The 25,028-nt window shown below is 38.6% G+C and overlaps 1 protein-coding gene across 1 annotated transcript in view; it reads left to right on the plus strand.

The window, feature by feature from the left end:
- Positions 1–21,603, plus strand: part of PALMD (palmdelphin) — a 61,867-nt gene extending 40,264 nt beyond the window's left edge. The window contains exons 4-8 of the mRNA XM_062191808.1: positions 13,993–14,107; positions 14,258–14,291; positions 14,397–14,510; positions 16,097–17,176; positions 21,247–21,603. Coding sequence (XP_062047792.1) covers positions 13,993–14,107; positions 14,258–14,291; positions 14,397–14,510; positions 16,097–17,176; positions 21,247–21,290 — 1,387 coding nt within the window. The 3' untranslated portion in view covers positions 21,291–21,603. The remainder of the gene's footprint in view (positions 1–13,992; positions 14,108–14,257; positions 14,292–14,396; positions 14,511–16,096; positions 17,177–21,246) is intronic.
- Positions 21,604–25,028: the final 3,425 nt, after the last annotated feature.

The raw sequence follows: 25,028 nt of genomic DNA on the forward strand, positions 1-25,028 counted from the left end.
AATATTGATAAGCCTTGTGGGCTCTTGCCATGTATTCAGAGAAGAATTCTGAATACTGGCTCAAATAGACCAGGCAGCATGGTAAGTTTTAAGGATTTTATTCAGTGAGAGAAATGTGCAGGAGAGTGAGGGCTTCATTTAGGGGAGGAGGAAAAGTCTAGAAGTTAAATTGGGTCCATAGCAAGCAGAGAGCAGGCCAGGAGCAAGCCACATGCAGCAGGGAGAGGGTGACCCAAAGGCCACATACCCCAAAGGCATAGGCAACAAGGAAAACAAAAGGGGCAGGCCCACCATGTCCCAGGCCTTTTATCCACTTCCAAAGGGGAGTGGTTACATAGTCTGATTGGCAGGTACGCATACAGATGGGATCAGGTAGGGGCGTGAGATCACACAGGGTGAAGGTATGGGCTTCCAGATCACAAATCTAATCGAATTTATCCTATCTGCCTGCCTACATCATAAGCTCATTTTTCGTTTCCAAGGGTAGATTGGAAGAAAAGCCTTTCCTTCTCCTAAAAAAGGTGAGCCTTCAAATAAACACTCAGAGAATATAGGTAGACCACCAGCTACCTTTCCCTCTCCCAAGATTCAGTGGGGGAAAAAAAGAGAGGATCTCAGGCCCAAGGGAAGGGTCAAAATTGCAATTGCTCACCATATGGGCCAAATTGCACACATCCTGGAGGCAAAGACATTCTGAGGGCCTGTGAGTCCAAAAGAAACTGAATCCTTCTTTGTCCAGCTTGAGAAACAGGGTTGGGAAGGAAACAGGTTGGTCCTAGCTTTTGTATCAACCAGTCTCAGAGGAGCATCAATAGTGGTGCAGCCTGGATTAATACTTGCTCACTCAGGTTATCCCAGAGAAATGGCCATTGGGCTCTCTTTCAGGTGCTGTCCTAGTTTTTTTTTTTTTTTTTTTTTTTTTTTTTTGACAGGCAGAGTGGATAGTTAGAGAGACAGAGAGAAAGGTCTTCCTTCTGCCGTTGGTTCACCCCCCACTGGCCACTGCGGCCAGCGCATCACGCTAATCCGAAGCCAGGAACCAGGTGCTTCTCCTGGTCTCCCATGCGGGTGCAGGGCCCAAGGACTTGGGCCATCCTCCACTGCCCTCCAGGGGCCATAGCAGAGAGCTGGCCTGGAAAAGGGGCAACCGGGATGGAACCCGGCACCCCAACCGGGACTAGAACCTGGTGTGCCAGCGCCGCAAGGCGGAGCATTAGCCTGTTAAGCCACGCACTAGCCAGCTATCCTAGCTTTTAATATTTTAACAAGAGTTTGGGCAACTGAAATGCAAGTCATTCATCAGTTCTTTAACAATGCATAGCTAAAAGGCCATTATAAATGTAATTCTGATCAAATTGGAACAGTGAGCAAAAACATTCCCAGTATGACAAAGGTTAAGATGGGTGAGCACTTTCACATGTTGATGGGCCCCAGCTACCATTTCGGACTTCACTTTCTTTATTGTCACAGAAAGTATGAATTCCTTTTATGCTGCTGGGTGAAATGAATGTTGTATTTAAGTTCATAAGAATTTTAAAATACCTTTTTTCCACAGAAAAAAAGAGGAGCTCTAATTGGAGAGCCATTAAGGGCTCAGGCTCTGTAGGCAGAGATCTGCTTTCAAATTCTGTCCTGCTCCAGGCTACCTGTGAGCATTTCTTGGTGCTCAGCTTGTTCACCTGTCAAATGGGACCAACACCCTACTCATGAAGTGGTGGGCAGGACTGCTGAGGCCAGTGCCTGGTGCAGTGTAAATGTACAATGTCCATTCCTTCTGTGTTGTTATAATTGCTAACAAGTGAAAGGGTATAAACTTCTGAACTGTGTTGTGATTACTTTTTCCCCAGTGAATTCCAGTCTGTTTGGTCCCTAATGGCCAACTCCATCAGATTGTTAGTCCTTGTTAACTCACCAAAAACTGAGAGAGATAAATGGACCCTGAGCTGCAGAAAAATTGCCTTCTGAAAACTTCTTGACTCATACAGCATGTATGTGCTGTCCTTTCTTCTGAAACAAAAAAATTGCACATTGGAATTGGATTGGGGACATTATCTCGTGAGCATTAAGGGAGGCTACTACTATAATAGTGCATGAAAGGAAAGCTACCTGCTTTCAACTGGGGAGCTCTTAAAAATAACCCCCTTCCCTCCCAGCAAATAGGCAAGGGGAAGAAAGATTCCAATAATGGATAGCATTACAAAGGCTTTTCCATGTACTCTGCTTATCTAAATTGGCACATGATGCGTGCCCACCATCTCTCAGAAATTATGAGAACTACTAACTCATCCATCAGGCCTCATCCACCCTGGGGAGCACCAAAAAGGATATTTCTTTTTCTCTGCTTTTCTCAGATATTTCCTTTGCTTGCTTCTCACCAAACTGAATCAGCATTTCAAGGAGCTCAATTTCCATTCTGAAAGTAAGACCTTTTAACGATGGGGATGGCAGCACTTATGGAAATTCTAACCCATCTGCTGAAAAATAGGCAGGTGACAGAGAGTTATCCCATAGCAACCTCCCCAAAGCTTTCTGTATAAAGGAGTTTTAACTTTACATATGTATGCAAGGCATTTACACAGCTACATACATAAGCATAATACATGTGTATAAATATACACTTCCTTAATACTTCATTTACACTTACAAATTTTTTTCTCTCCCACAAAACAGCCTCACTGGGTATGAGTCTCTAACTTATGTCCTGCACTGTTTGAGCTTTAAATCAGCATTGCATATTATCTTAACTAAGAATTGTCACTGAACCAGGAAAACCACATAGATACACAACCACACATTTATATGTTTATTGGAAAGGGTAAAACATAGAACGTGGTGAATAATTAGGAAAAAGTAAAATATAAATCCCATAAATATAAACAAATCCTTATAAAGCCTGATCAAGACTTTATACCATACCTCATTATTTTAGTTGCCCAAGGTTTCTTAGCCTCTGCCCCAATGACATTTTGGACCAGATAATTATTTGCTGTGCAGGAACTGTTCTGTGCATTGCAGGTGTTCAGCAGCATTCCTGGCCTCTACCCACTAAATGTCAGTAGCACTCCCCAAGTTGTGTCCAAGACATTGCAAATTCACCCTGGTTGAAATGCAATGTACAAATGTAGCCCTTGCCTACCAGTTGTAATTTTTATTTTATGCTCTTTAACAACAGTTAGTCTGGGGCCAGAGCTGTGATGCAGTGGGTTAAGCCACTATCTGCGATGCTCTCATCCATATGGGCACCACTTCAAGTCGTGGACGCTCCACTTCTGATTCAGCTCCCTGCTAACGCACCTGAGAAAACAGCAGAAGATGGTCCAAGTAGTTGGGCCCCTGCACCCACATGGGAGATTTGGAAGAAGCTCCTGGCTCCTGCCCTTGGTCTTGCCCAGCCCTAGCTATTGCAGCCATTTCCAGCAGATCGAAGTTTCTCTCCCTCTGTCTCTCTCTCTTTGTAACTCTGACCAAATAAATAAAATTTTTTGTTTTTTTTTTTAAAAGAAAAACAGCAGTCTTCAAGGGTTTCCTGTATGACCAGCGTGGAGCAGGCCAGACCTCTTTCTCCATGGCTATGCTACCTCTGAGTTCCAACCAAGTTGAGGGGGAATCCAGGAGCCTCTAGTTCCCTACTCTTGTTACTGTTTTCTAGGTCTCTCATCACATCCATTGACATTTTGATCTTTTATTATTTTTTTGTTTGACAGGCAGAGTGGACAGTGAGAGAGAGAGACAGAGAGAAAGGTCTTCCTTTTGCCGTTGGTTCACCCTCCAATGGCTGCCGCAGCCGGCGCACCACGTTGATCCAAAGGCAGGAGCCAGGTGCTTCCCCTGGTCTCCCATGGGGTGCAGGGCCCAAGCACTTGGGCCATCCTCCACTGCACTCCCAGGCCACAGCAGAGAGCTGGCCTGGAAGAGGGGCAACCGGGACAGAATCCGGTTCCCCGACCGGGACCAGAACCCGGTGTGCCGGCGCCGCAAGGCGGAGGATTAGCTTGTTGAGCTGCGGCGCCGGCCTGACATTCTGATCTTTTAGAAAGCTTCTTTAGACCCACAAATCTCTGACATTGATCTCTTTTTTGTTTTGTAGAATCTATTCTAGAATTTTTTTTTTGTTTTCAAAACATTGCAAAAATAATACAGAGGTTCCTGTATACTCTTAAACAGTTTTTCCTAATGCTAATGTTTTACACCTCATTATTCATTTATCCAAACTCAGAAATTAACTATGATATTATTAACTAAACTAGAGATTTTCTACAGATTTCACTATTATTTCCATTTATACCATTTTTTGTCATTGGATGTACTCTATACTACCATATTGTGTTTAAGTGCATCAGTCATTTCAAGTTCCTTTTAGCTTTTAGGAAGTTCTAGTTAAATTTTAAAGTGTGGGATTGTTAACTAAAACTTCTACAGGCCAGATTGAATTTCACATTAGTTCCATTTTACCTCACAGAGTCATTTCAACTTCCACAATACATTTCAATCATAATTGAACATTGTGATGCATGATAAAGATGATTTCTCTATGCCATAAGTAAAAATAGATTTAATCTTCTTTTAGATATCTATAATTTTCTATTGATTTCTTACTTGTTTAAAAAAGAACTAACATTTATCGCTTAATGATATCTACATCGCCCATAAATAATAGAAGTAGCAATTCAGCATACACAAATAAGAAGTTGAATTTTGTATCAAAGTGGAAATTAAAATGCTCTACATTGGAAAACAACTCCTGTCAGTGGTTTGTAATTCTAAGTAATTAGTGCAAAGATGTTTCCTGTCTTTTTAACTGAGAGTTGGTTGTAACCTGAGTAAGAAAAAAACAGGAAAGAAGTGTTTGTTTATGTCTGGTTTTCACAAACATGTCATGATGTGTTATTGAACAGCAGCCCCATATTAATGCAACTTTCACCCAGTGACTGGAAAACCTTCCAGAAGATTAATTAGCAGACATATTGATTAGGTTAGCAAACTTGCAACCATATACTCTTACTATATTAGTCTTCAGGCATCCATGAAAATCATATGCATTACATTATCTTCAGAGGGAAACAATTACAAATATCAATGCATTTCCTGATTCACAAAGATACCATTGGCCACTTAGACCTAAGCTCTAGAACAGAAAGGAGCAGAGATAGGAAGAAAGTAGCATTTGCTCAGTGCTTGTTGTTTCTTTTATTACTTATTAAGACCCCATGAAGTAGCTAACATTGTCCAGACTCCTCACTGTTTCCTTGCCCTGGGTTCAGTGCCAGGAATTTCAATCTCCTTACTTTCTAGGAAATTTTATCCACTCCTATAGCTATAAATACCAACTCCCAAACTTAAATCTTCAAACCCAGACTTCTCTGAGCTCCAGACTTTTATATTCAACTGTCTTTTCCATATCGCACTTAACTGTCTCAACACGATCTTAACACGTCTCCCACCATCTCCTGTTGTGTCTCTCCCATATTTCTGTTCAGCCAGTTGCATTTGCACATTTCCAATTATTCGGGTCATAAACACTGGAATCACTCCTCACATCTCTCTTTCTCTCACACCCCTCATGTAATCTATCAACAAATACTGACAGTTCTTCCTCTTAAATATTTCCACAATCCAATCACTTTTCACCTTCTACTGGCATCTACCCTGGATAAAGTCATCTTCATTCAGGGCTATTATGATAAATGACCTTCATGTTTGCCCCCTCCAGTCCGTTCTCAACACAGCAGCTAATGAAATCATTTGAAATTCAAATAATAGCATGTTTCACCTTTGCTGAAAGCTCTCCATGGTTTCCCAATGCCTGTCCATGAACGAGTCCCCATATGATCTGGCTGCCTGCCACCTCTCTGACTTCATTTCTCACCACTCATAGGCTGATTCCCTCTTAATTCAATATTTACTCTTACTTCAAGATTTGCATTCCTTCTTCTTTTCCCAGAAACCTTTTCTTTAAGGAATATAAACTTCATGCTTTTCATAAATACAACTTTAGGAATATAGTGATTCTTCCCACCATTCCCGCCCTTCCATGCCTCTTCTTCCTCCCTCTCCTAGTCCTATTATCTTTTTTAATAAGATCTATTATCAATTAACTTTATACACATACAATTAACTTTATACTAAGTAAAGAGTTCAATAAATTGTATGAGAAAAACTGTTCCTGAACATTCGAGACAAGGGTTGTTCAAAGTCATTGCATCCTGAACTGTGAATTCCACTTCTATAGATTACCTTTTAGGTGCTCTATTAGTTATCACATACTGGGGAGAACATAAGGTTTTACCTTTTGGGGCTGGCTTATTTCACTAAGTATGATGTTTCTGTTTCATCCATTTTGTTGTGAATGACAGTATTTCAATTTTTTTACCACTGTATTATTCCATGTTGTATATATCCCATAATTTCCTTATCCAGTCTTCAGTTGATGGACATTTTGGTTGATTCTATATCTTTCCTATTGTGAATTGACTTGAAATAAACATGGAGGTACAGATAGCCTTCCATATGCTGAATTCATTTCCCTTGGGTAAATTCCCAGGAGTGGGATGGCTGGGTCATACAATAGGTCTATATTCAGTTTTTTAAGGTATCTCCATTCTCTCTTCCACAGAGGCTGTATCAGTTTACATTCCCACCAACAGTGGATTAGGGTATCTTTTTCCCTACATCCTCAACAGCATTTGCTGTTTGTTGATTTCTGTATGAAAGCCATTCTAACAGGGATGAGGTGAAACCTCATTGTGCTTTTGATTTCCACTTCCTTGATGTGTAGTGAACCTGAGTATTTTTTCATATGTCTATTGGCCATTTGGATTTCCTCTTTTAAAAAATGCCTGTTTAAGTCTTTTGCCCATTTCTTAACTGGGTTGTTTGTATTGTTGTTGTTGAGTTTCTTGAGCTCTTTATAGATTCTGTTCATTAATCCTCGATCAGTTGCATAGTTTGCAAATAATTTCTCCCATTCTGTTGGTTGCCTCTTCACTTTGCTGAGTATTTCTTTTGCAGTGCAGCAGCTTCTCAATTTGATGTAATCCTATTTGTCAACTTGGGATTTGATTGTGCATGCCTCTTGTGTCTTTTCTAAGAAGTCTTTGCCTATGCCAATGTCTTCCAGGATTTCCTCAATGTTCACCAACATTCTGATGGTATTGAGTCATTGATTTAATTCTTTAATCCATTTTGAGTAGATTTTTGTGTAAAGTGTAAAGTAGGGGTCTTGCTTCATACTTCTGCATGTGGAGATCCAGTTTTCCCAGCACTGTTTTTGAAGAAACTGTCCTTGCTCCAGGGGTTGATTTTAGCTCCTTTGTCAAAGGTAAGTTGTAGATGTTTGGATTGATTTCTGGTGTTCCTATTCTGTTCCATTGATACCCCTGTCTGTTTTTTGTACCAATACTAGGCCGTTTTGATTATAACTGTCCTGTAGTATGTCTTGAAATCTGGTATTGTGATGCCTCCAGCTTTGTTTTTGTTGTATAAGATTGCTTTAGGTATTCAAGGTTTCCTATGCCCCCATATGAGTTTCAGCATCATTTTTTCTAGATCTGAGAAGAATGTCTTTGATATTTTGATGGGTATTGCATTGAGTCTGTAAATTACTTTTGGAAGAATGAACATTTTGATGATATTGATTCTTCCAATCCCTGAACATGGAAGATTTCTCTATTTTTTTTGTATATTCTTCTATTTCTTTCTTTAAAGTTTTATAACTCTCATTGTAGAGATCTTTGGCATCCTTGGTTAAGTTTATTCCAAGGTATTTAATTTTCTTTGTAGCTATTGTGAATGGGATTGATCTTAGAAGTTCTTTCTCAACTATGGCATTGCCTATATATACAAAGGCTGTTGATTTATGTGCATTGATTTTATATCCTGCTACTTTGCCAAACTCTTCTATGAGTTCCAATAGTCTCTTAGTGGAGTTCTTTTGAATCCCTGTATAAAGAATCATGTCATCTGCAAATAGGGATAGTTTGACTTCTTCCTTCCCAATTTGTATCCCTTTAAATCCCATAAGTTTTGATATGTTGCATTGTCATCCTAATTCATTTCCAGAAATTTTTTTATTTCTCTTTTGATTTCTTCTGTGACACACTGTTCAGTCTCCATGTGTTTGCATATATTCTAGAGATTCTGAAATTGTTATTTCCAGTTTCATTCCATTGTGCACAGAGAAAATGCATGGTACGATTTCGATTTTTTTTTTAATTTCCTGAGACATCTTCCTGTTGATGTGATCCCTTAATTATTACATAATCTTCTTTGTCTCTTTTAACAGTTTTTGTGTTAAAGCCTATTTGTCTGTTATTAGGATGGCTACATCAGCTCTTTTTTGGTTTCTGTTTGCAAGGAATAACTTTTTCCACCCTTTCACTTTCAGTCTTCATGTATCTTTGTTGTTGAGATGTGTTGGTTGTAGGCAGAAAATTGATGGATTTTGGATTTTTTAATCCATTCACACAGTCTGTATCATTTAACTGGAGAGTTGAGGCCATTTACATTTAAGATGACTTGATAAGTAACAATTTGGCCCTGCCATTTTTCTATAAATATTCCTATTGTTTACTTTTGATTTCCTTTGTATTTTCACTGGAAGATTTTCTGCCTTCACCTTCTTTCATAGTGATGACCAAGTTTTTGTGTGTAGCACATCCTGAAGCATCTTTTGTAAGACTGGGCAAGTGATGACAAATTCTTTCAATTTCTGTTTGTTATGGAAGGCCTTTGTTCCATCTTCATTCCTAAATGAGAGATTTTCAGGATACAATATTCTAGGTTAACATTTTGTTTCTCTTAAGGCTTGAAATATAATATATCTCATCATTCTCTTCTAGTCCATAGGGTTTCTGATGAGAAGTCAACTGTGAGTTCAATTGGAGATCCTCTAAAAGTATTCTGGCATTTCTTTCATGCACATTTTAGACTCTTTTATGTTTTATTGTGGAGAGTTTGAATACAATGTGGTGTCATGTCTGTCAGGAGTTCTGTGGGTTCTTGTACTTGGACGACCCTTTCTTTCTCCAAATTGGGGAAGTTTTCTGCAATTATTTCACTAAAAATGCCTACTAATCCATTCTCTCTTTCCATTCTCTCAGGAACTCTAAGACCCATATGTTGGGTCATTTGATAGTATCCCATACATCTCCCAACACTACTTTTAAGTTTTCTTATTTCTTTTTTTTTATATGACTATAAAATTTCCAGAGATTAAGGCCAGCACCGTGGTTTACTTGGCTAATCCTCCGCCTGCGGCACCGGCACTCTGAGTTCTAGTCCCGTTTGGGGTGCCAGGTACTAGTCCTGGTTGCTCCTCTTCCAGTCCAACTCTCTGCTGTGGCCCAGGAGGGCAACGGAGGATGGCCCAAGTGCTTGGGCCCTGCACCTGCATGGGAGACTGGGAGGAAGTACCCAGCTCCTGGCTTTGGATCGGCACAGCGCCAGCCGTAGCGGCCATTAGGGGAATGAACCAACAGAAGGAAGACCTTTCTCTCTGTCTCTCTCCCACTGTCTATAACTCTCTCTCTGTCTCTCTCTCATTGTCTAACTTTGCCTGGCAAAAAAAAAAATAATAATAATAATAATAAATAAAAATTTCCAGAGATTTGTCTTCTAACCCAGATATTCTTTTTTTAAAAAAGATATATTTATTTATTTGAAAGGCAGAGTTACAGAGAGGCAGAGGCACAGAAAGAGAGAGAGGGACAGAGAGAGAGAGAAGTCTTCCATCCTCTGGTTCACTCCCCTGATGGCCACAATGCCCAGAGCTGTATCAATCCAAAGGCAGGAACCAGGAGCTTCTTCTGGGTCTCCCTTGAGGGTTCAGGGGCCCAAGGACTTGGGCCACCTTCTACTGCTTTCTCAAGCCATAACAGAGAATTGGAATGGAAGTGTAGCAGCCAGAACTCAATTCAGCACCCATATGGGATGCCAGCACTGCAGACCACAGCTTTACCCACTATGCCTCAGTGCCAGCCCCTCATTAAGTCTGCCCTTTAAGTTTTCCACTCTATTTTTTTCTTTGTTGTACTGAATTCTTCATTTCCAATATTTTACTTTGATTTCTTTTTAAAATCACAATTTCGTGTGAAAAATTTTTATTCATGTCATGTATGGATTTCTTTGGTTCATAAATTTGCTTCTGTTTACTTCTAAGTAATCCTATAGTCAATTTCTTTGAATTTCATATCTGGTATTTCATAGTCTCTTCATCTTCACATTCTAGTATTGAAGCGTTGTGTTCTTTGGGGGGCATCATGTTGTCTTCCTTATTCTTGTTTCTTGAATTGCTGCATTTATTATTAGACATGTTATCAGAGAGATAATCCCTTAAGACACTGTGTGAAATAGTGCCTCCTCTCTAGGCACTCTCTCTCTCGCTCACTTATCCTACTGCTTATAACTCTTACCCTGATTTTATTGTGGAATATATTATTCTTCATAATTAAGTATCTCTGTGTGTATACATATGTGCACACATTTGTTCATTTTGTGTATATATGTATACACAACCAGCTTTCCATATCTTCCAGTTCTGCATTTACAGATGCAACCAACCACTGGTGAAAAATATTCAGAAAAAGAATTGCATCTGTATTGAACATTTTCCATGTCATTATTCACTAAACAATATGGTACAACAACTATTTACATAGTACTTACATTGCATTATGTATTAGAATAATATTAGTAACAATGTTGGCAATTCTATCCATCTACACATGATTTAAAGTATCCTGGGGATGTGTGTATATTATATTCAAATATTATGTCATTTTATATAACACACTTGAACTTCTGCAGATTTTGGTATTATTGAGGGTTTTGGAGCCAATAAGATATCAAAAGATAAGTATCCATATGCAGACATATGTATTTACATTTACACAGTCATGTCACTTACCAACAGGCAGAAATTATTTTTGGTCAATTTCATCATGTGAATATTGTATGCTTTCACAAACTAAGATGATTGTGGCATTACCAGTCTTATGCAACTACCACCATAGTGTTATCAATTACCACAATGTCATATATTAGTGTATATGCACATACATGTACACATATTCATATATACATATACACATGTGCTTATTAACGTAGGATTTGGCAAACTATGGCTCAAAGTTGTTTTTGTACAGACAAAAGCTGCGAATGTTTTCCATATTTAAAATGTCTTAAAAGAAAAAGAAGAGGAAAAATGATGACTATGTAACAGACCACATTTGGGTTGCAAAGCCTAAAATATTTAGTACTTGTAGTACTTTACAGAAAAGGCTGGCAGCTTCTGCATTAGTGTGTTGTCTCCCACTGGAAGACAGACCCCCTAAGAATAAGGTATACGTTCTGCTCGCTGTCTCATCCCTAGTCTGTCCAATACTGCCTGCAACAAAGTGGATGCTAAATAAATATTCTTTAATGGAAACAATGAGTTTTAGTGAATTCTAATGACTTGGCTGGGATTACACAGGAAGCTGACAGATGAATCAGGATTAACACCCAGTTACACCTGATTCCACAGTTGGAGCCTGAGGTCCAACAGCTGCTTGCTCTTTCACTTAAAAAAAAAAAAGTATTCATTTATTTAAAAGACAGAGTCACCAAGAGGCTAAAAGGAGAGAGAGAGTAGGAGAGAGAGAGAGAGAGAGCAATATCTTCCATCCACTGGTTTACTCCCCAGATGGCTACAATGACTAATGCTGCACCAAGCCAAAGCCAGGAGTCTGGAACTTCATCCAGGTCTCCCATGTGGGTGGCAGGGATCCGAGTATCTAGACCATCTTCTGTTGCCTTCCAAGATGCATTAACAGGGAGCTGGATTGGAAGTGCCCCATCTAAGACTTGAAATAGTGTTCATATGGGATGCTGGTGTTGCAGGCAGTAGCTTAACCTACTGTGCCATAAGCTGTTTTCTAGCAAAGGTTCCACATCATAGAAAATCTCTAACATGTGTATCACATAACGAACGCTGTAGGTCATGGGATGAAAGGGGAAAAATACAGAGTGTGTTTCAGGAAACCTTTAAGGATTATACCACAATAAACTTATATCTGATACCGACAATATTCCATGTAGTTTCATACACATCATCTCATCTCAGCTTCATAAAGGGTCTCTGTAAAGCCAGGCAGATTACTACTATTCTCATTATAAACATTGCACAGCAGTTTTAGGGAGTTTAAGGGAATTCACTCTCCCAAGAAGTAAGCGGTAGAGACAAAACAGAATCTAGACCTGTCACTTTTAGAACAGAGCTTTTTACTTTACCAAACTGGACCAACACATACCCCCACAACTCTATTGTTGGGCAAATGTTCTACCAAGGATGTGGAAAGAATTTTAGTGGAAAAACAGTCACACTTCAGCAACTTCTAAGAAACTAGGAGCACTACATTGCACTTGGCGTTCTGTGATATACAAGAAAAACCTCCTCAGCTATGAATGGCCAACTACCAATGACCAGAGTGAGAACTTTAAAATTGAAGCAATGAGTAGGAAAATGGCCTAGTAGGCCACATCTAGGGCTCTCATTGGTGTGACATGTGACAACAGCATAGGATTTGCAGCTGTAGGGCCTGTGACCATCTTCACGAAGGAAGTCAAGAAAACTGACAAGTATCTTGGTTGACATGAATATCCACAGCTGTCATCTCCTATGCCAGCTGCTGTATCTAATCAGCCATCCTCTGAGGCAGCTGACTTTGGAGCTTAGAGTATTTGGCTGGGAAACTACATGTGTTTCATGGCTGCCAAGGGCCAGCCTTGGTAACTGTATGATTGCCAGTAGCTGTATATTTTTTTACAATGTAGCAGTCACAATGCTGCCCCCTGCAGTTCATTTGAATCAGACGTGTAGCAACATGTATGTGGGTCAAGATCCAAGCTCAGAAAGTTTGTAACAGTGCAGTACCTGGTTATTTTTGGGGTTTTTTCTCCCTATAAGTTTCTTATACTTTATCAGGCCAGGTGTGCTTATTTTTTCCAAGAAAGTGTAATCTTTAAACAGCAATAGCTGAGTCCACTGTTTTTGCCCATTTCCACATTGCTGTACCCCATTCATTATAATATGGCACAAGTCTTAGGAAGCTGTAAATTAAAACACAGTCATTTTCAATGTTAAGACATGCAATGTTTCTAAGCATTAAATAATTATGATTATTAAATAAAGCTTAATAATTATAACATTTTCTCAAAATAAGTTACATGGAGACTTGAGTAAGAAAAAATGGTGAAGTAGACAAAATAATTATGAATATACCATTCCTTTTGGCTCAGCTGTAACTCTCTTTACAAAAAAAAAATTGTTTTATTTCATTTGGAAGTAACATTAGCAATTGTAATGGAGAAAATGGGGCAAAGATCAAATACTTCCCCTAAAAAGTCCCTTTGCCCAAAAAGAAAAGAAACCTTGAGTTAAAAGTTGTTCACATGGCTTGCCAGACCAGGGCATGGCTAGGTAAGCCACTACTTGTGACACCAGCATCCCCTATCAGACGGCCTGTTCCACTGCCAGCTGATCCACTTCCAATACAATTTCCCGCTAATATGCCTGGGAAGGCAGCAGAAGATGGCCCAGCTGTTTGCATCCCTGCCACCCACATAAGCAGACCCAGATGGAATTCCCAGCTCCTGTCTTCAGGTTGGCCAAGCCCTAGCTATTGCAGTGATTTGGGCAGTAAAGCAGCAGATGGAAGATTCTCTCTCTCTCTACCTTCCTACCTCCTTCTTTTCCTTCCTCCCTCCTTCTCCTCTTCCTTCTCCCTCTCTGCCTTTTGAATAAATAAACAATTTTTTAATTTAGACATGCTCAAAGTCAGGTGTAAGTTAACTTCTGCATAATGATTATGGTGCTTGGAGTGATGCTAAGAATCCAAAGTATCTGCCTATTTTCATGCCATATTCCAAATACAGTTTATATGTGGGAAAGATATATTTGAGAACCCTGCAATTGTACTGTGTTAAGCCACAAAACATACGCCTTTTTATTGTCAGGCTTGAGAAAGAAATTCAAGATCTTGAAAAAGCTGAACTACAAATCTCAACTAATGAAGAGGCAATTTTAAAGAAACTAAAATTAATTGAGAGAACAACAGAAGACATAATAAAGGTGAGTTTAAATTAATTTTAAGTTAACTAATTTTAAAACTATGATTCTCTCCCAAAATAAATCCACAAATACTGTTTTACTCTTCAAAGCATATTCACACTTAGATGTTCTTTTTGTAAACTATTCATCATGAAACTTTTTTTCTTATAGTCTGTGAAAGTGGAAAAGGAAGAAACATCAGGAGGTATGTTTTTGAGCTAACTATTTTCTAAGATATTTTGTGATATGCCTGCTGAATTTTTTTCATTATTGTAAACATATGTATTTTGTATTCATATTAATTATACAGAGTCGATTGAGTACATCTATGCTAATATTCCGGATCTTCCAAAATCCTACATACCTTCCAAGCTGAGGAAAGAAAGAAATGAAGGAATGGAAGACGATGAGCAAAATAGAAAAGGTAAAGGGAAAATCTCTGTTCAATGCATATCCTCAATTTCAGGTTTTACAATGTCAGATGTTCATAACTCGCAACAACAGTTTATGCTTCCAGATAAAGCAGTGGTGGTTTTACACAGTTCCATGAGGTATGCGAGTCATTTGCATAGGTGGGGATAATAAGGTTCCAGAACTGATTCCAAGCATTTGATTCCCTAGCAAACTAGAGAGGGACAAGGAAGGTAAAAGCCTGAAGGATATAAGAAGTTTGAAAGCAAAGATTCGCTGGTCAAAAGCATTTCTTGTGACAAAGTCCATCCAGCACTCTTTTGGGTTGCTAAGGAGAATATTACACTTGGTAAGGTTAGACATGATTGATCCCCATGGGGGAATGATTTTCATGAAACTCACACTGCAAAGTCCCTGGAAAACTGCATGTTTGTACCAATGCAGAGAAAAAAAAAATCTTTCAATTGTAAAGTAGAAGGAGGAGCTGCATCTCCAGGTAGCAGTCATTCTTTCATGCAACAAATATTTGATGAATACCTACTACGTGCCTGACACATGGCAGGTATTCACTAAATGTATCACATGAGAATGTTAAATTCAGAATAAAGCAGAGCTGAAGGTCTAGCAAGAATGTTGCTGACGGCCGTTGCAGTTTTCGTTGAGTAGTCAGGAAAGGCCAAAAACTACTAGTCTATTGAGGAGCTGCAACATGCAAGGTTAGTTCTAAAAGGACTGTAGGAAACAACAAAAGCAGACAAAGTCACACTATAATTTCACCCAGATTCCTATTAGTTTTGCCTTGTTCATTAAAATTTTAGCCTTGGAGCTCTTGCCTGAGCCATGAACCAGGTCTCAGCTTCCCCAATATCGACTGGTTTCTTCCAGACCAGCTGTTTCAGTACAGACAACATTGTTCTATTTTTAGTCCTTTCTCTACTTGACAAGAAATGAAACATAAGGCAACAAAAAACACCCAAGTCTTAACTTCTCCCTCCCTCTTCCATGTTAGTCCTACACCTAAATAACTTCCCTGTTGTGAAAACTTTGGAACATTCCTTTATAATTTCAAAAGACTTCCTGCCTGTGCAACAAGTTTTTAGTGTAATAACATACACTGTGCAAGACATTTTATCTACTGCAATGCATACTGCAATATAGTCTTCCTAAATTGAGATCCATCCCTCCCATTGAGCCAAGCAAAAATGTGTAAATGTCTTGTGGATTTATTAATTATAAAGATTTGTTTTGGCTCCCTAGTGAAAATTCCTATTATTTGAAACCATCAGCTTCTCTTGTCCAATCTGCTTATCTTCTTCAATCCTTCTAATTTTTTCAACAGTTTCATCCACCTTTCCATAAAAATCAATGTTGTTATTGTATCAATCATTATATAATTAATGAGTAAAATTGAGGATTTTTGAAAAGAGACATCTTACATAAATCAAAGAGTATATTCAGCATAAAAATGAATACCATGATATATGAAATACATGAAACTTGTATAACTTAAATAAAAGTTTTTTTAAAATGTATACCATGAAAACTGGCTAGTTTATCAAAGAAAAAGTTAAGTCAAAGATCAAATTTCTCTCTTAACAGCTTTGTATGCCATGGAAATTAAAGTTGAAAAAGACTTGAAGACTGGAGAAAGTACAGTTCTGTCTTCAATACCTCTCCCATCAGATGACTTTAAAGGTACAGGAATAAAAGTTTATGACGATGGGCAAAAGTCAGTCTATGCTGTAAGCTCCAATCACAGTGCCGCGTACAATGGCACAGATGGCCTGGCCCCAGTGGAGGTAGAAGATCTTTTAAGACAAGCCTCAGAGAGGAACTCTAAATCTCCAACGGAATACCATGAGCCTGTATACGCCAATCCATTTTGTCGGCCTACAACCCCACAGAGAGAAAAGGTAACCCCTGGACCAGACTTTCAAGAAATGATAAAGATTAGAGCCAATGGACTGGGCAATGACGTAAATGAATCCACACATCATATGGACAATGGACTCTCAGAGGAAAGAGGTGACAACATCAATCATGTTGGTCCCACTCGGCCAGTCCCTCATCCCCGGACAGTGCCTCGACAAACAGAAGAGATGCCCCTCACCCCACAAAAGAGGCTAACAACTCCCTGGGAAGACTCGAACGTCTTACAGGACAAATATGCACCCTCTCCAAAGGCCAGACTGAACCCCTGCGAGGCGACAGCTGGAAAGTCGCCCCCTTGCCAGGAGGAGGAGGAGGACATCAGATATAATATCGTCCATTCCCTGCCTTCTGATGTGGATGAGGCAGAACCTGTGACCATGATCTTCATGGGGTATCAGCAGGCAGAAGACAATGAGGAAGAAAAGAAGCTCCTGGCGGGGTATGATGGGATCATCCACGCAGAACTGGTTGTGATTGATGACGAAGAGGAGGAGAGTGAGGGCAAAGCTGAGGAACCCTCCTTCCATCCCATCGCTCCCCACAGTCAGGTTTACCAGCCAACCAAACCCACACCACTTCCTAGAAAGAGATCAGAAGTTAGTCCCCAGGAAAATACAAACCACAACTCTCCCCACAAAAACTCCATGTCTTTGAAAGAGCAAGAAGAAAGCCTAGGCAGCCCTGCCCACCATTCTCCACTCAATGTTCCAGTAGCTGGAGATGGGACTGAGGATCCATCTTTAACAGGTAATAGAAATGGCAAGGCATGCCACTGCTGTGCAGTCATGTAACAGCTTCTTCTGCGTTAGCAAACCTTCTTGCATTCAGCTTCTTTGACCATCTCGGAACGCACCTGAGATTTTTTATTGATGGTGTCTGAATTTCCAGTACCACAGGATAGTGATTAAGTCACTTCGAAAGTAAGTTGTTGCCTTATTAGGACAGTGCGTTGATTGACCTAAGTAACTAGAAACGCATCTGCTGTCATGGTAGGGCACCTCGTGGGAATGTGTTGGGTCACTACTACTTTGGATCATCAGTAACGTATCTTTTCCCTCTGGAGTCCAATGACATCTACTTATTTGTGCCCCACTGTGGCTTAAACTTGTATAGGCATAAGTTAACAAGTTGCCTTAATTTGCAAGAAAATACAAGAAACAAATTTTATTTTCCAGATATTTTATTACCTTGTTATATATTGTTTCTCTGTACTTTTATAGCTTTATTAACTTTAATTTTTCTACATTTTCAAATACAATATCAGTTTGCCTTACCTCACCTGTAACACTTAACTTTGCATAGTCATTCCAGTTTACCATATTTATTTTTTCTCTTTATATATTTGCATTTCTCATTCTCTACAGAATTTTTACAGAATTATAGCTATCTGGATATTTTAGCATTGAAAGGAAAAAACTTCAACACTTTTTCTACAAAAGTGATAGTTCCTCAACTTTAGATTCCTTTTTATCAATTAAATACTGTATTCTAATAGTCATTTATAAAGAATAAATAAGAGCCTGACAAAATCACTTTTAATGCTTACCTTAGCTTATAGTGCTTGCCTTGGCTAAAGAGAAATGTAAAATTACCCAGCCATTCAGGTGCAGGACATTTGAAAGGGATGGTAATTTTAAATGTCTTTAATGGAAGAATTCACATTAAAAAGCAATAAATATTAAGTACCAACTAATCCAGCAACACAGCCTGTTAAGTCCATAGAAGTGTGATTGTACCTGCACAATTTAAAAAGGTCTTTTGCTCTGCAACCCAGAAACCCAGTGTTGGATTTCCAGTAACACAATGAAACAGACCCTTTCCTTTATTTCTAGTAGTTAAGTATGCCAACTGCAGATTAATTATCTGAAGAATTTCTAACCACTTGGGAAGTATATGCATACCTTTCTCAATCATAGTTGAGTAATGGGTCCCCACAATGAAAACCTCAGATAATAAGTTCCTTTTTGAATGAAATTTCTTTGCCGATCAAACTTTGCATCTTAAATTGATTTTTAAGACAATTCAAAAGACATAGAAAAGAGGAGCATACTGTTTATGGTCAATAGCAGTGATGTTACCCATTATAAAACCCTCCTTTCTTGAACTTGGATATTAGCCAACTGCTCCAAAACACCCTTATTCCTTCTCCTCTAACCATGTCAACACACCTACCCCAAAGAAAATGACAGGAAATGACTAATGTTTCCAGACGACACTAATCATGCCACTGAACTAAAATCATAAAAACAGGAAAACATATTCCAGACAAAGTAACAATACAAAGTTCTGTGCTATCAATCAAAGTATCTTATAAACAGAATGCTCCAAATTCCTTGCCATCCATCATATTGTTTTACATCCCTGTTTTCCAATTCCACACATGAAATAAAGAGCTGATATTTTTAAATGGCTTTTAATATAGGTCATTCATATTGTCATATACCATCAAGAGCTATCCACATATGAGGAAGATAGCCACTCGTGCAATCCCAGTTAACAAACACTAACTAGGTTGAGCTTTTTTCCACAATCTCTCAAAAAATGCTTATGATGCTTGAATCCCACATTTCAGTTAGCTCCTTTATTTATGGTATAGGTCTCCTATTAAATATAAATAGTCCTGGTAAGCATAACAGCAAAGAATTGTTAGCCTCTTTTCCCTTAGTATAAATATACTTATCAAGGTCTTCTCTATGAACAATTTTTAATTTGAAACACAACATAAAGGGAGAAAAAAGATGGGAAGTAGTAGAGCCCAGAGATTCTAAAGACAAAATGTTTTTAGTCAAAATTTTAAACAGAGTAAAACATGACAGAAAATTTTAGGCAGCAGTATGTCCGTCTGCTAAGACAAATATAACGTAGTCACATTCTCAATTATAGACCAATGCCAGACACTCCCACTACTGTGTGGCCCCAATCTTTTCCTTGGAGCCGCTACTACCCCACCACCACCACCAAGTAGACAGCTGGCTGTCTTGTTAGTCCCCATCCACTTATTCTTGTACTTCTATCTCTACTTTTCCCTCCTAGAAATGCCAGTGGTGTTTCACAATGTGAGGAATTCACATGCTGTTGGTGCTGAACTTGTCAATCTATGGCAGCCATTAGGGGCCAAGGGCTTTTGAAAGTAAGAGGACAAGCTCCCTTCCACCAAGTTCTGCCAGTGGAAATGATGGGTCTGAAGTTGCTCCAGGAAGAGGAGGCAGGGATCAGAAAAGGGACATCCAAAAGAGAGTTGATGACCCAAGATTTTCAGCTACTACTCCATGGAGCCTTCCACCTCCTATGTGCTCTAGCCCTATAGGCTCTACCTAGCATTCATACCTTTTATTTTCCATAGGCTTAGAGAAAAGAAAGCAGATTCTAACACACTTTATTGAATGTCTGCAGTAAACAGGTAGGCTTGATTTACAGAATCTCAAGGTTACAATTAACTGCTGGGAAGAGGACTTTGTCTCTGCCTTAAAAGAGCCCTTCAAAAAGTCTCTCACCTATGCTGGCTTTTTGGGCCTATATGGGCAAGGTAAATGTCCATAAAATCCAGGAGAGGAGACTTTGCAAAGACTTCCTTCTGCTTTCTGCTCATCTCCTGTGGCAAAACTACAGTCCTCTGCAGGGCTCACCATCCAACAGCTCCTAGCAATAGAGACAATCCTGCTTCCTACAAAGCAAAGTTTCACAACCAGTCCTCAATCTAAAGGAATAGTCTTAGCCATGCCTCTAGAAATGATCATTCTGCTTAAAGTTTCAGGAGAAATAATGCCATTTAACTTCTTTGAAGTGAAAATATTTCATGTAAGTGGAGTGACAATAAAAAATCATCATGTATTGTATCCTCAACACTTCTCATATTTGTTCAAAAGGACTTTTTAGAGATGGGATCATTTTCTTTGCTAATAGATAACTAATATATGACTTGAAAATGAGAGAACATATCTTCCCTTTTATTTTTTTTTTCATTAAACAAAATTATGCAATCAGTGAAATAACTAGCTTTGGGGCCATGTTACACATGAATGTAATATTAGATCATTAATACAGTCATGAACTCAGTGCCCTGAAAGCATCTCTCAATTTTTGGAATATGACTTAGGCAGCTATACCTTGAAGTCTTCAATATTATGGGTATGATACCAGAATACTAGAGGAGAATTATAATTTTAAATTTTAAATTTACAGCTTAAAAAGTGCTTTCCACATTTGTTATATCATTAGCAATAGAATAAAGTCAAAAAAGATGTTTGTCATTTGAAAGCACATTTATATCTTGACAGAAACATTTTATAATCACTCCCACTCTTCATTACTGGCTCACACCTTTTCATCAATAAAGATTTTTTTTGTCATTACATATCCGAAGGAGAGAGCTCCTTCATATAACCAAGCTGAATGAGCTAAAACATAACCCAAACATGTAGTAGAATTTAAATGTCTATACATTTTTATTTTTGGTAGCACATAGCACAGAAATATACACAAAACCTAGTCATTGACCTATAGGAATGTGAATCTATGGCTAATAGCAAAAGTGTGCACCAACCCTATATTTATCCAACTTTTACTGTGTTTAATCTACTAATTTTTCTAATACTTAGAGATATAGGTTCCTTTTCATTCTGAACCTGCCTCTACCTTAAGTTAACCATAGCTTATTATTTCTACTTTTTGTGCTACTAAAACAATGCTCACATTGTTGGATAAAACCATCTGAGGTATGTTCTAAAATTTCCTGTATTCTATGAAATGGTCATTTGGAGTAAAAATTAAATCTTTTTTTATAACTTTCTCTCTCTTTTTCTTTCTTTAATTTACAGCTTTAAGGATGAGAATGGCAAAGCTGGGGAAAAAAGTGATCTGATAGGTGTGCATCAATGATAACATCCTTTGGAGAAGCAGCTAAGAAATGTATGAAAATTGCTCTTCCGGATTTTTGCTCTTTTTTCTGAAGTCCAAAAAATTATAAATATACCCATATTAAGCCATGTGAATTAGTAATAGCCATTATTTGTAAAAAAAAAAAATCCAAAATGCTGGGAAGAAAAAATGCTTAACTTTTCCAGTTATTTAACATGATTCAATGGGGGGAAAACCAGTATATTTTTATTGCATTAATACCAAAGCATTTCTAATAAGAGCTTGTAAATTTTAAAATAAAGTTATTTGAAATATCCTGACTGTATTACACTAACTGACATCATAACTTTGCTCACATAAAGATGGAAAGATCATAGGGAGCCACTGTATTTCATCACACATTCATCTTCAAATCTGATGAGTAATCCCAAATCAATAATACTGGAAGACAACTAGTTATCCTTCTGCAAAGGACAAAGACAATTGTTCTGATCAGACTTTAAACCCTTGCATACATCCAAAAGACACATGAAATAATTACCCCATTTGGGGGGATGGCTTTGGATTATCTTGACAATGTACATGACTTCAGATGATAATTGGTGTGTCCGTTCTTCTTAAATTAGCATTCTTCCTCTCACTCAGTCCAGCGTGAACCCCATGGTGTAATGACTGATTATGACCTAAAGGTGTTGGTTAAAGGACTTCCCATATTCTCAAAGTACACATATCTAGTTTAAGGTGTGACCAATTCCTGTGAACAAGTTAGAATCTTAACATGAAAATGAATAAGTATGTGTATTTGTGGAATGTCATTCCTAGCAATTCTTGACAAAATGTTAAATCCTGATTTGAAGGGGAATATTCCCATGCCAATAAATTCTCTTTTACCATGCCTGATTATACTTCCCTCCATCCTACATCCTCAAGATCTATTTCCACATTTTCCCTACATTATGGCAGTACAAATTGTCTGGGTCTTGGCTCTCAGTGACTAGTCTGTTTCTTCCCAACACAGGAACTAGATTTTTCAGCTGAGACTATGTTAGACTCCATATTTTTTTTCAATTTTTATTTATCTGAGAGGCAGAAAGAGAGGGGTCTCCCATCTACTGGGTCACTTCCCAAATGCCAGCAAAGGTAGGGCCTGGCTCAAGGCCAAAGCCAGGAACCAGGTACTCAATCCAAGGACCTTATCTTCATTATGGATCTGGAGATAATGATAAAAATAGAAGGAGCTCATGAGGACAACCATTAACCTGCGAAGCATGGACATCCAGGGAGATGCTGTGCAAGAGGCAGCTAACCTCCAAGGGAAGAGAGCTCCTTCTGCCAGTCTGAAATGTCCTGGGAAATATGGGGGTTTAAATTTCTGAGACACTTTCCACAAAGAGCCCTACTGAAAATCCAAGGGTTTTTGATTAAGTGCTGCTCCTGGATTGTATTGTCATAAGAGTCACACAGGCTCAGTAGCTTCAAAGAAGGCCTGGGATTAAAAAAAGAAAGATCCACAGAGTATACTTCTGGAGGCACCTTGTCAACAGAAATCCGCACTGCCTCAGGGCAGCTATGGCACTGCAGAAAGGGACTCTGGGGGTACGACAGCCACTAGCGGTGTCCACCACACCAGGTGGGCGACCAGCAACTTACTTGAGCCTGTTTCCTTATCTGCCAAATTAGATAAATGCCACGTGCCTCGCACAGTTGCCTGAGGATTCAATTTGTCAGTGAATGAAAAGTCGCAAGTGTCCTATCATCAAATTTTGGTTGATATGTCACACATCAAGATTGGAACCACCATACCCTTCATCATTTCACATCATGATGTTTTGTACATTTAAGTGCCTACATTTAGGTCTGTGGGCCATTTTTAGTTAAATGGAGTAAGAAAAGTAAGTAAATACAAGTGCAGGAAAGAGTACATGAAGTATGATTTAAGGAAAACTATTTTTTAGTAGATACTCAGTCATTCCAACCCTATTTTATGAAAGACTATATTTTCTACATTGAATTACGTTGTCACCTTTGCTAAAAATCAGTTGATCTTCTAAGTACAGGTCTAGATAAAGATTCTATTTAATTGATATATACCAATACAACACTCTTTAGTGTAGTTTTATGATAACCATATCTTGCTTCTTAATAGACTTTAAGACTAGCTATAGATGAACAGGAAAATAGAGATGGATAGTATAAAGTTACCACATACCAGGCATCCAGTTTTCCATATTATGAATTTCTTAACATTACTGTGATACATTTGCAATAATTAATGAATCTATAGTAACACACAGTGATTAAAGTCCCATATGGTATTTAGATTCCCTTACTGTTTTAACACTAACATCCTTTTATAATGCAGGATCCCATATAGACAACCACATCACCTTTAATTCGAATATCTCCTAAGAGTCTTTGTGGCTATTATTTTTTTCTGATTTCCCTTGGTTTGATGACCTTGACAGTTTTGAAACTTACTCTTCAGGTCTTTTGCAGGAAATCTTTCTATTCCATATTTTCTGATGTTTTCTCACAGTTAGACTGGGGTTATGAGTTGGGGGAAGGAAGACCACAGAGGGAAAGTAGCATACTCATTCCCACCATTTCAAGGGCACATACTTTCAACATGATTTGTCACTGTTGGTGTTGACCCTGATCACTTGGCTGAAGGAGTGTTGGTCAGGTCACTGCAGTTACTCTTCCTCCCCTTTGCATAATGTACTCAATCTACTCCTCTACACAGAGCCCACACTTAGAGAATTAGGCTCCTTCTCCTTGAAGGCAAAGAATCTATATAGCTATTTTAATTCTTCTACTTAGAAAATTTGTTCTCTCCAAAATTTACTTCATTATTTATTCAAATCAGTATGAACTCAAGAATTTTTACTTTATACTTGCATGATAATCCAACACAATTGGCTGCTCAAATTGTTCCAGATTTGGCCATAAAAAGCTCCTTTTCTTGGCTTCTGTGCCCCTTTGACATGCACCCATAAATGTTCTGACCTTGATTTTCCTTGCTTTCTGGCACTAAGAGATGATCCAAGCTTATCCCGTATATTTCCTACCCCAGTCCTAGGATCACCAATTTCTCCAAGAGTCTCTGATTTCCTTTATTGGAGAATGGTTTAGAAACCAAGAAAAGGCAATAGGCTCTAGGCAATCCATATGAATTTTAGAAAAAGTTGTCAACCACTTCAAGTGAGTCTGCTAAGATTTTGATTGGAACGGAATTGAATTTACAGATCAGTTTGGAAAGAATCATCATTTTAATGTTAAGTGTGCCAGTCAGGGGACAGCACTGTGGCGTAGTAGGCTAAGATGGGTGCTGATTTGTATCCTGGCTGCTCCTCTTCCAACCCAGCTCTCTGTTTATAGCGTGAGAAAGCAGTGGAAATGGCCCAAGTGCTCGGGCCCCTGCACCCACATAGGAGACCTGGAAGAAGCTCCTGGCTCCTGGCTTCTGATGGGCCAAGCTCCAGCCGTTGCAGCCATTTCGGGAGTGAACCAGTGGATGAAAGATCTCTCTGTCTCTCCCTCTCTCTATCTATAACTCTACCTCTCAAATAAATAAAAACATAAATCTTAAAAAAGTACTGAAAATTTTTAAAGAGTTTGTCAATCGATGAACATATGTATCTCTCCATTTATTTCAGGTCAATTTTAATTTCTCTCAATAATATGTTACAGTTTTATAGTGCACAGATCTTGCATAACCATTAATTAAATATATTTCTTTTTT

This window comes from Lepus europaeus, chromosome 5 (genome assembly GCF_033115175.1).
Source record: "Lepus europaeus isolate LE1 chromosome 5, mLepTim1.pri, whole genome shotgun sequence".
NCBI classification, from domain to species: Eukaryota; Metazoa; Chordata; class Mammalia; order Lagomorpha; family Leporidae; genus Lepus; species Lepus europaeus.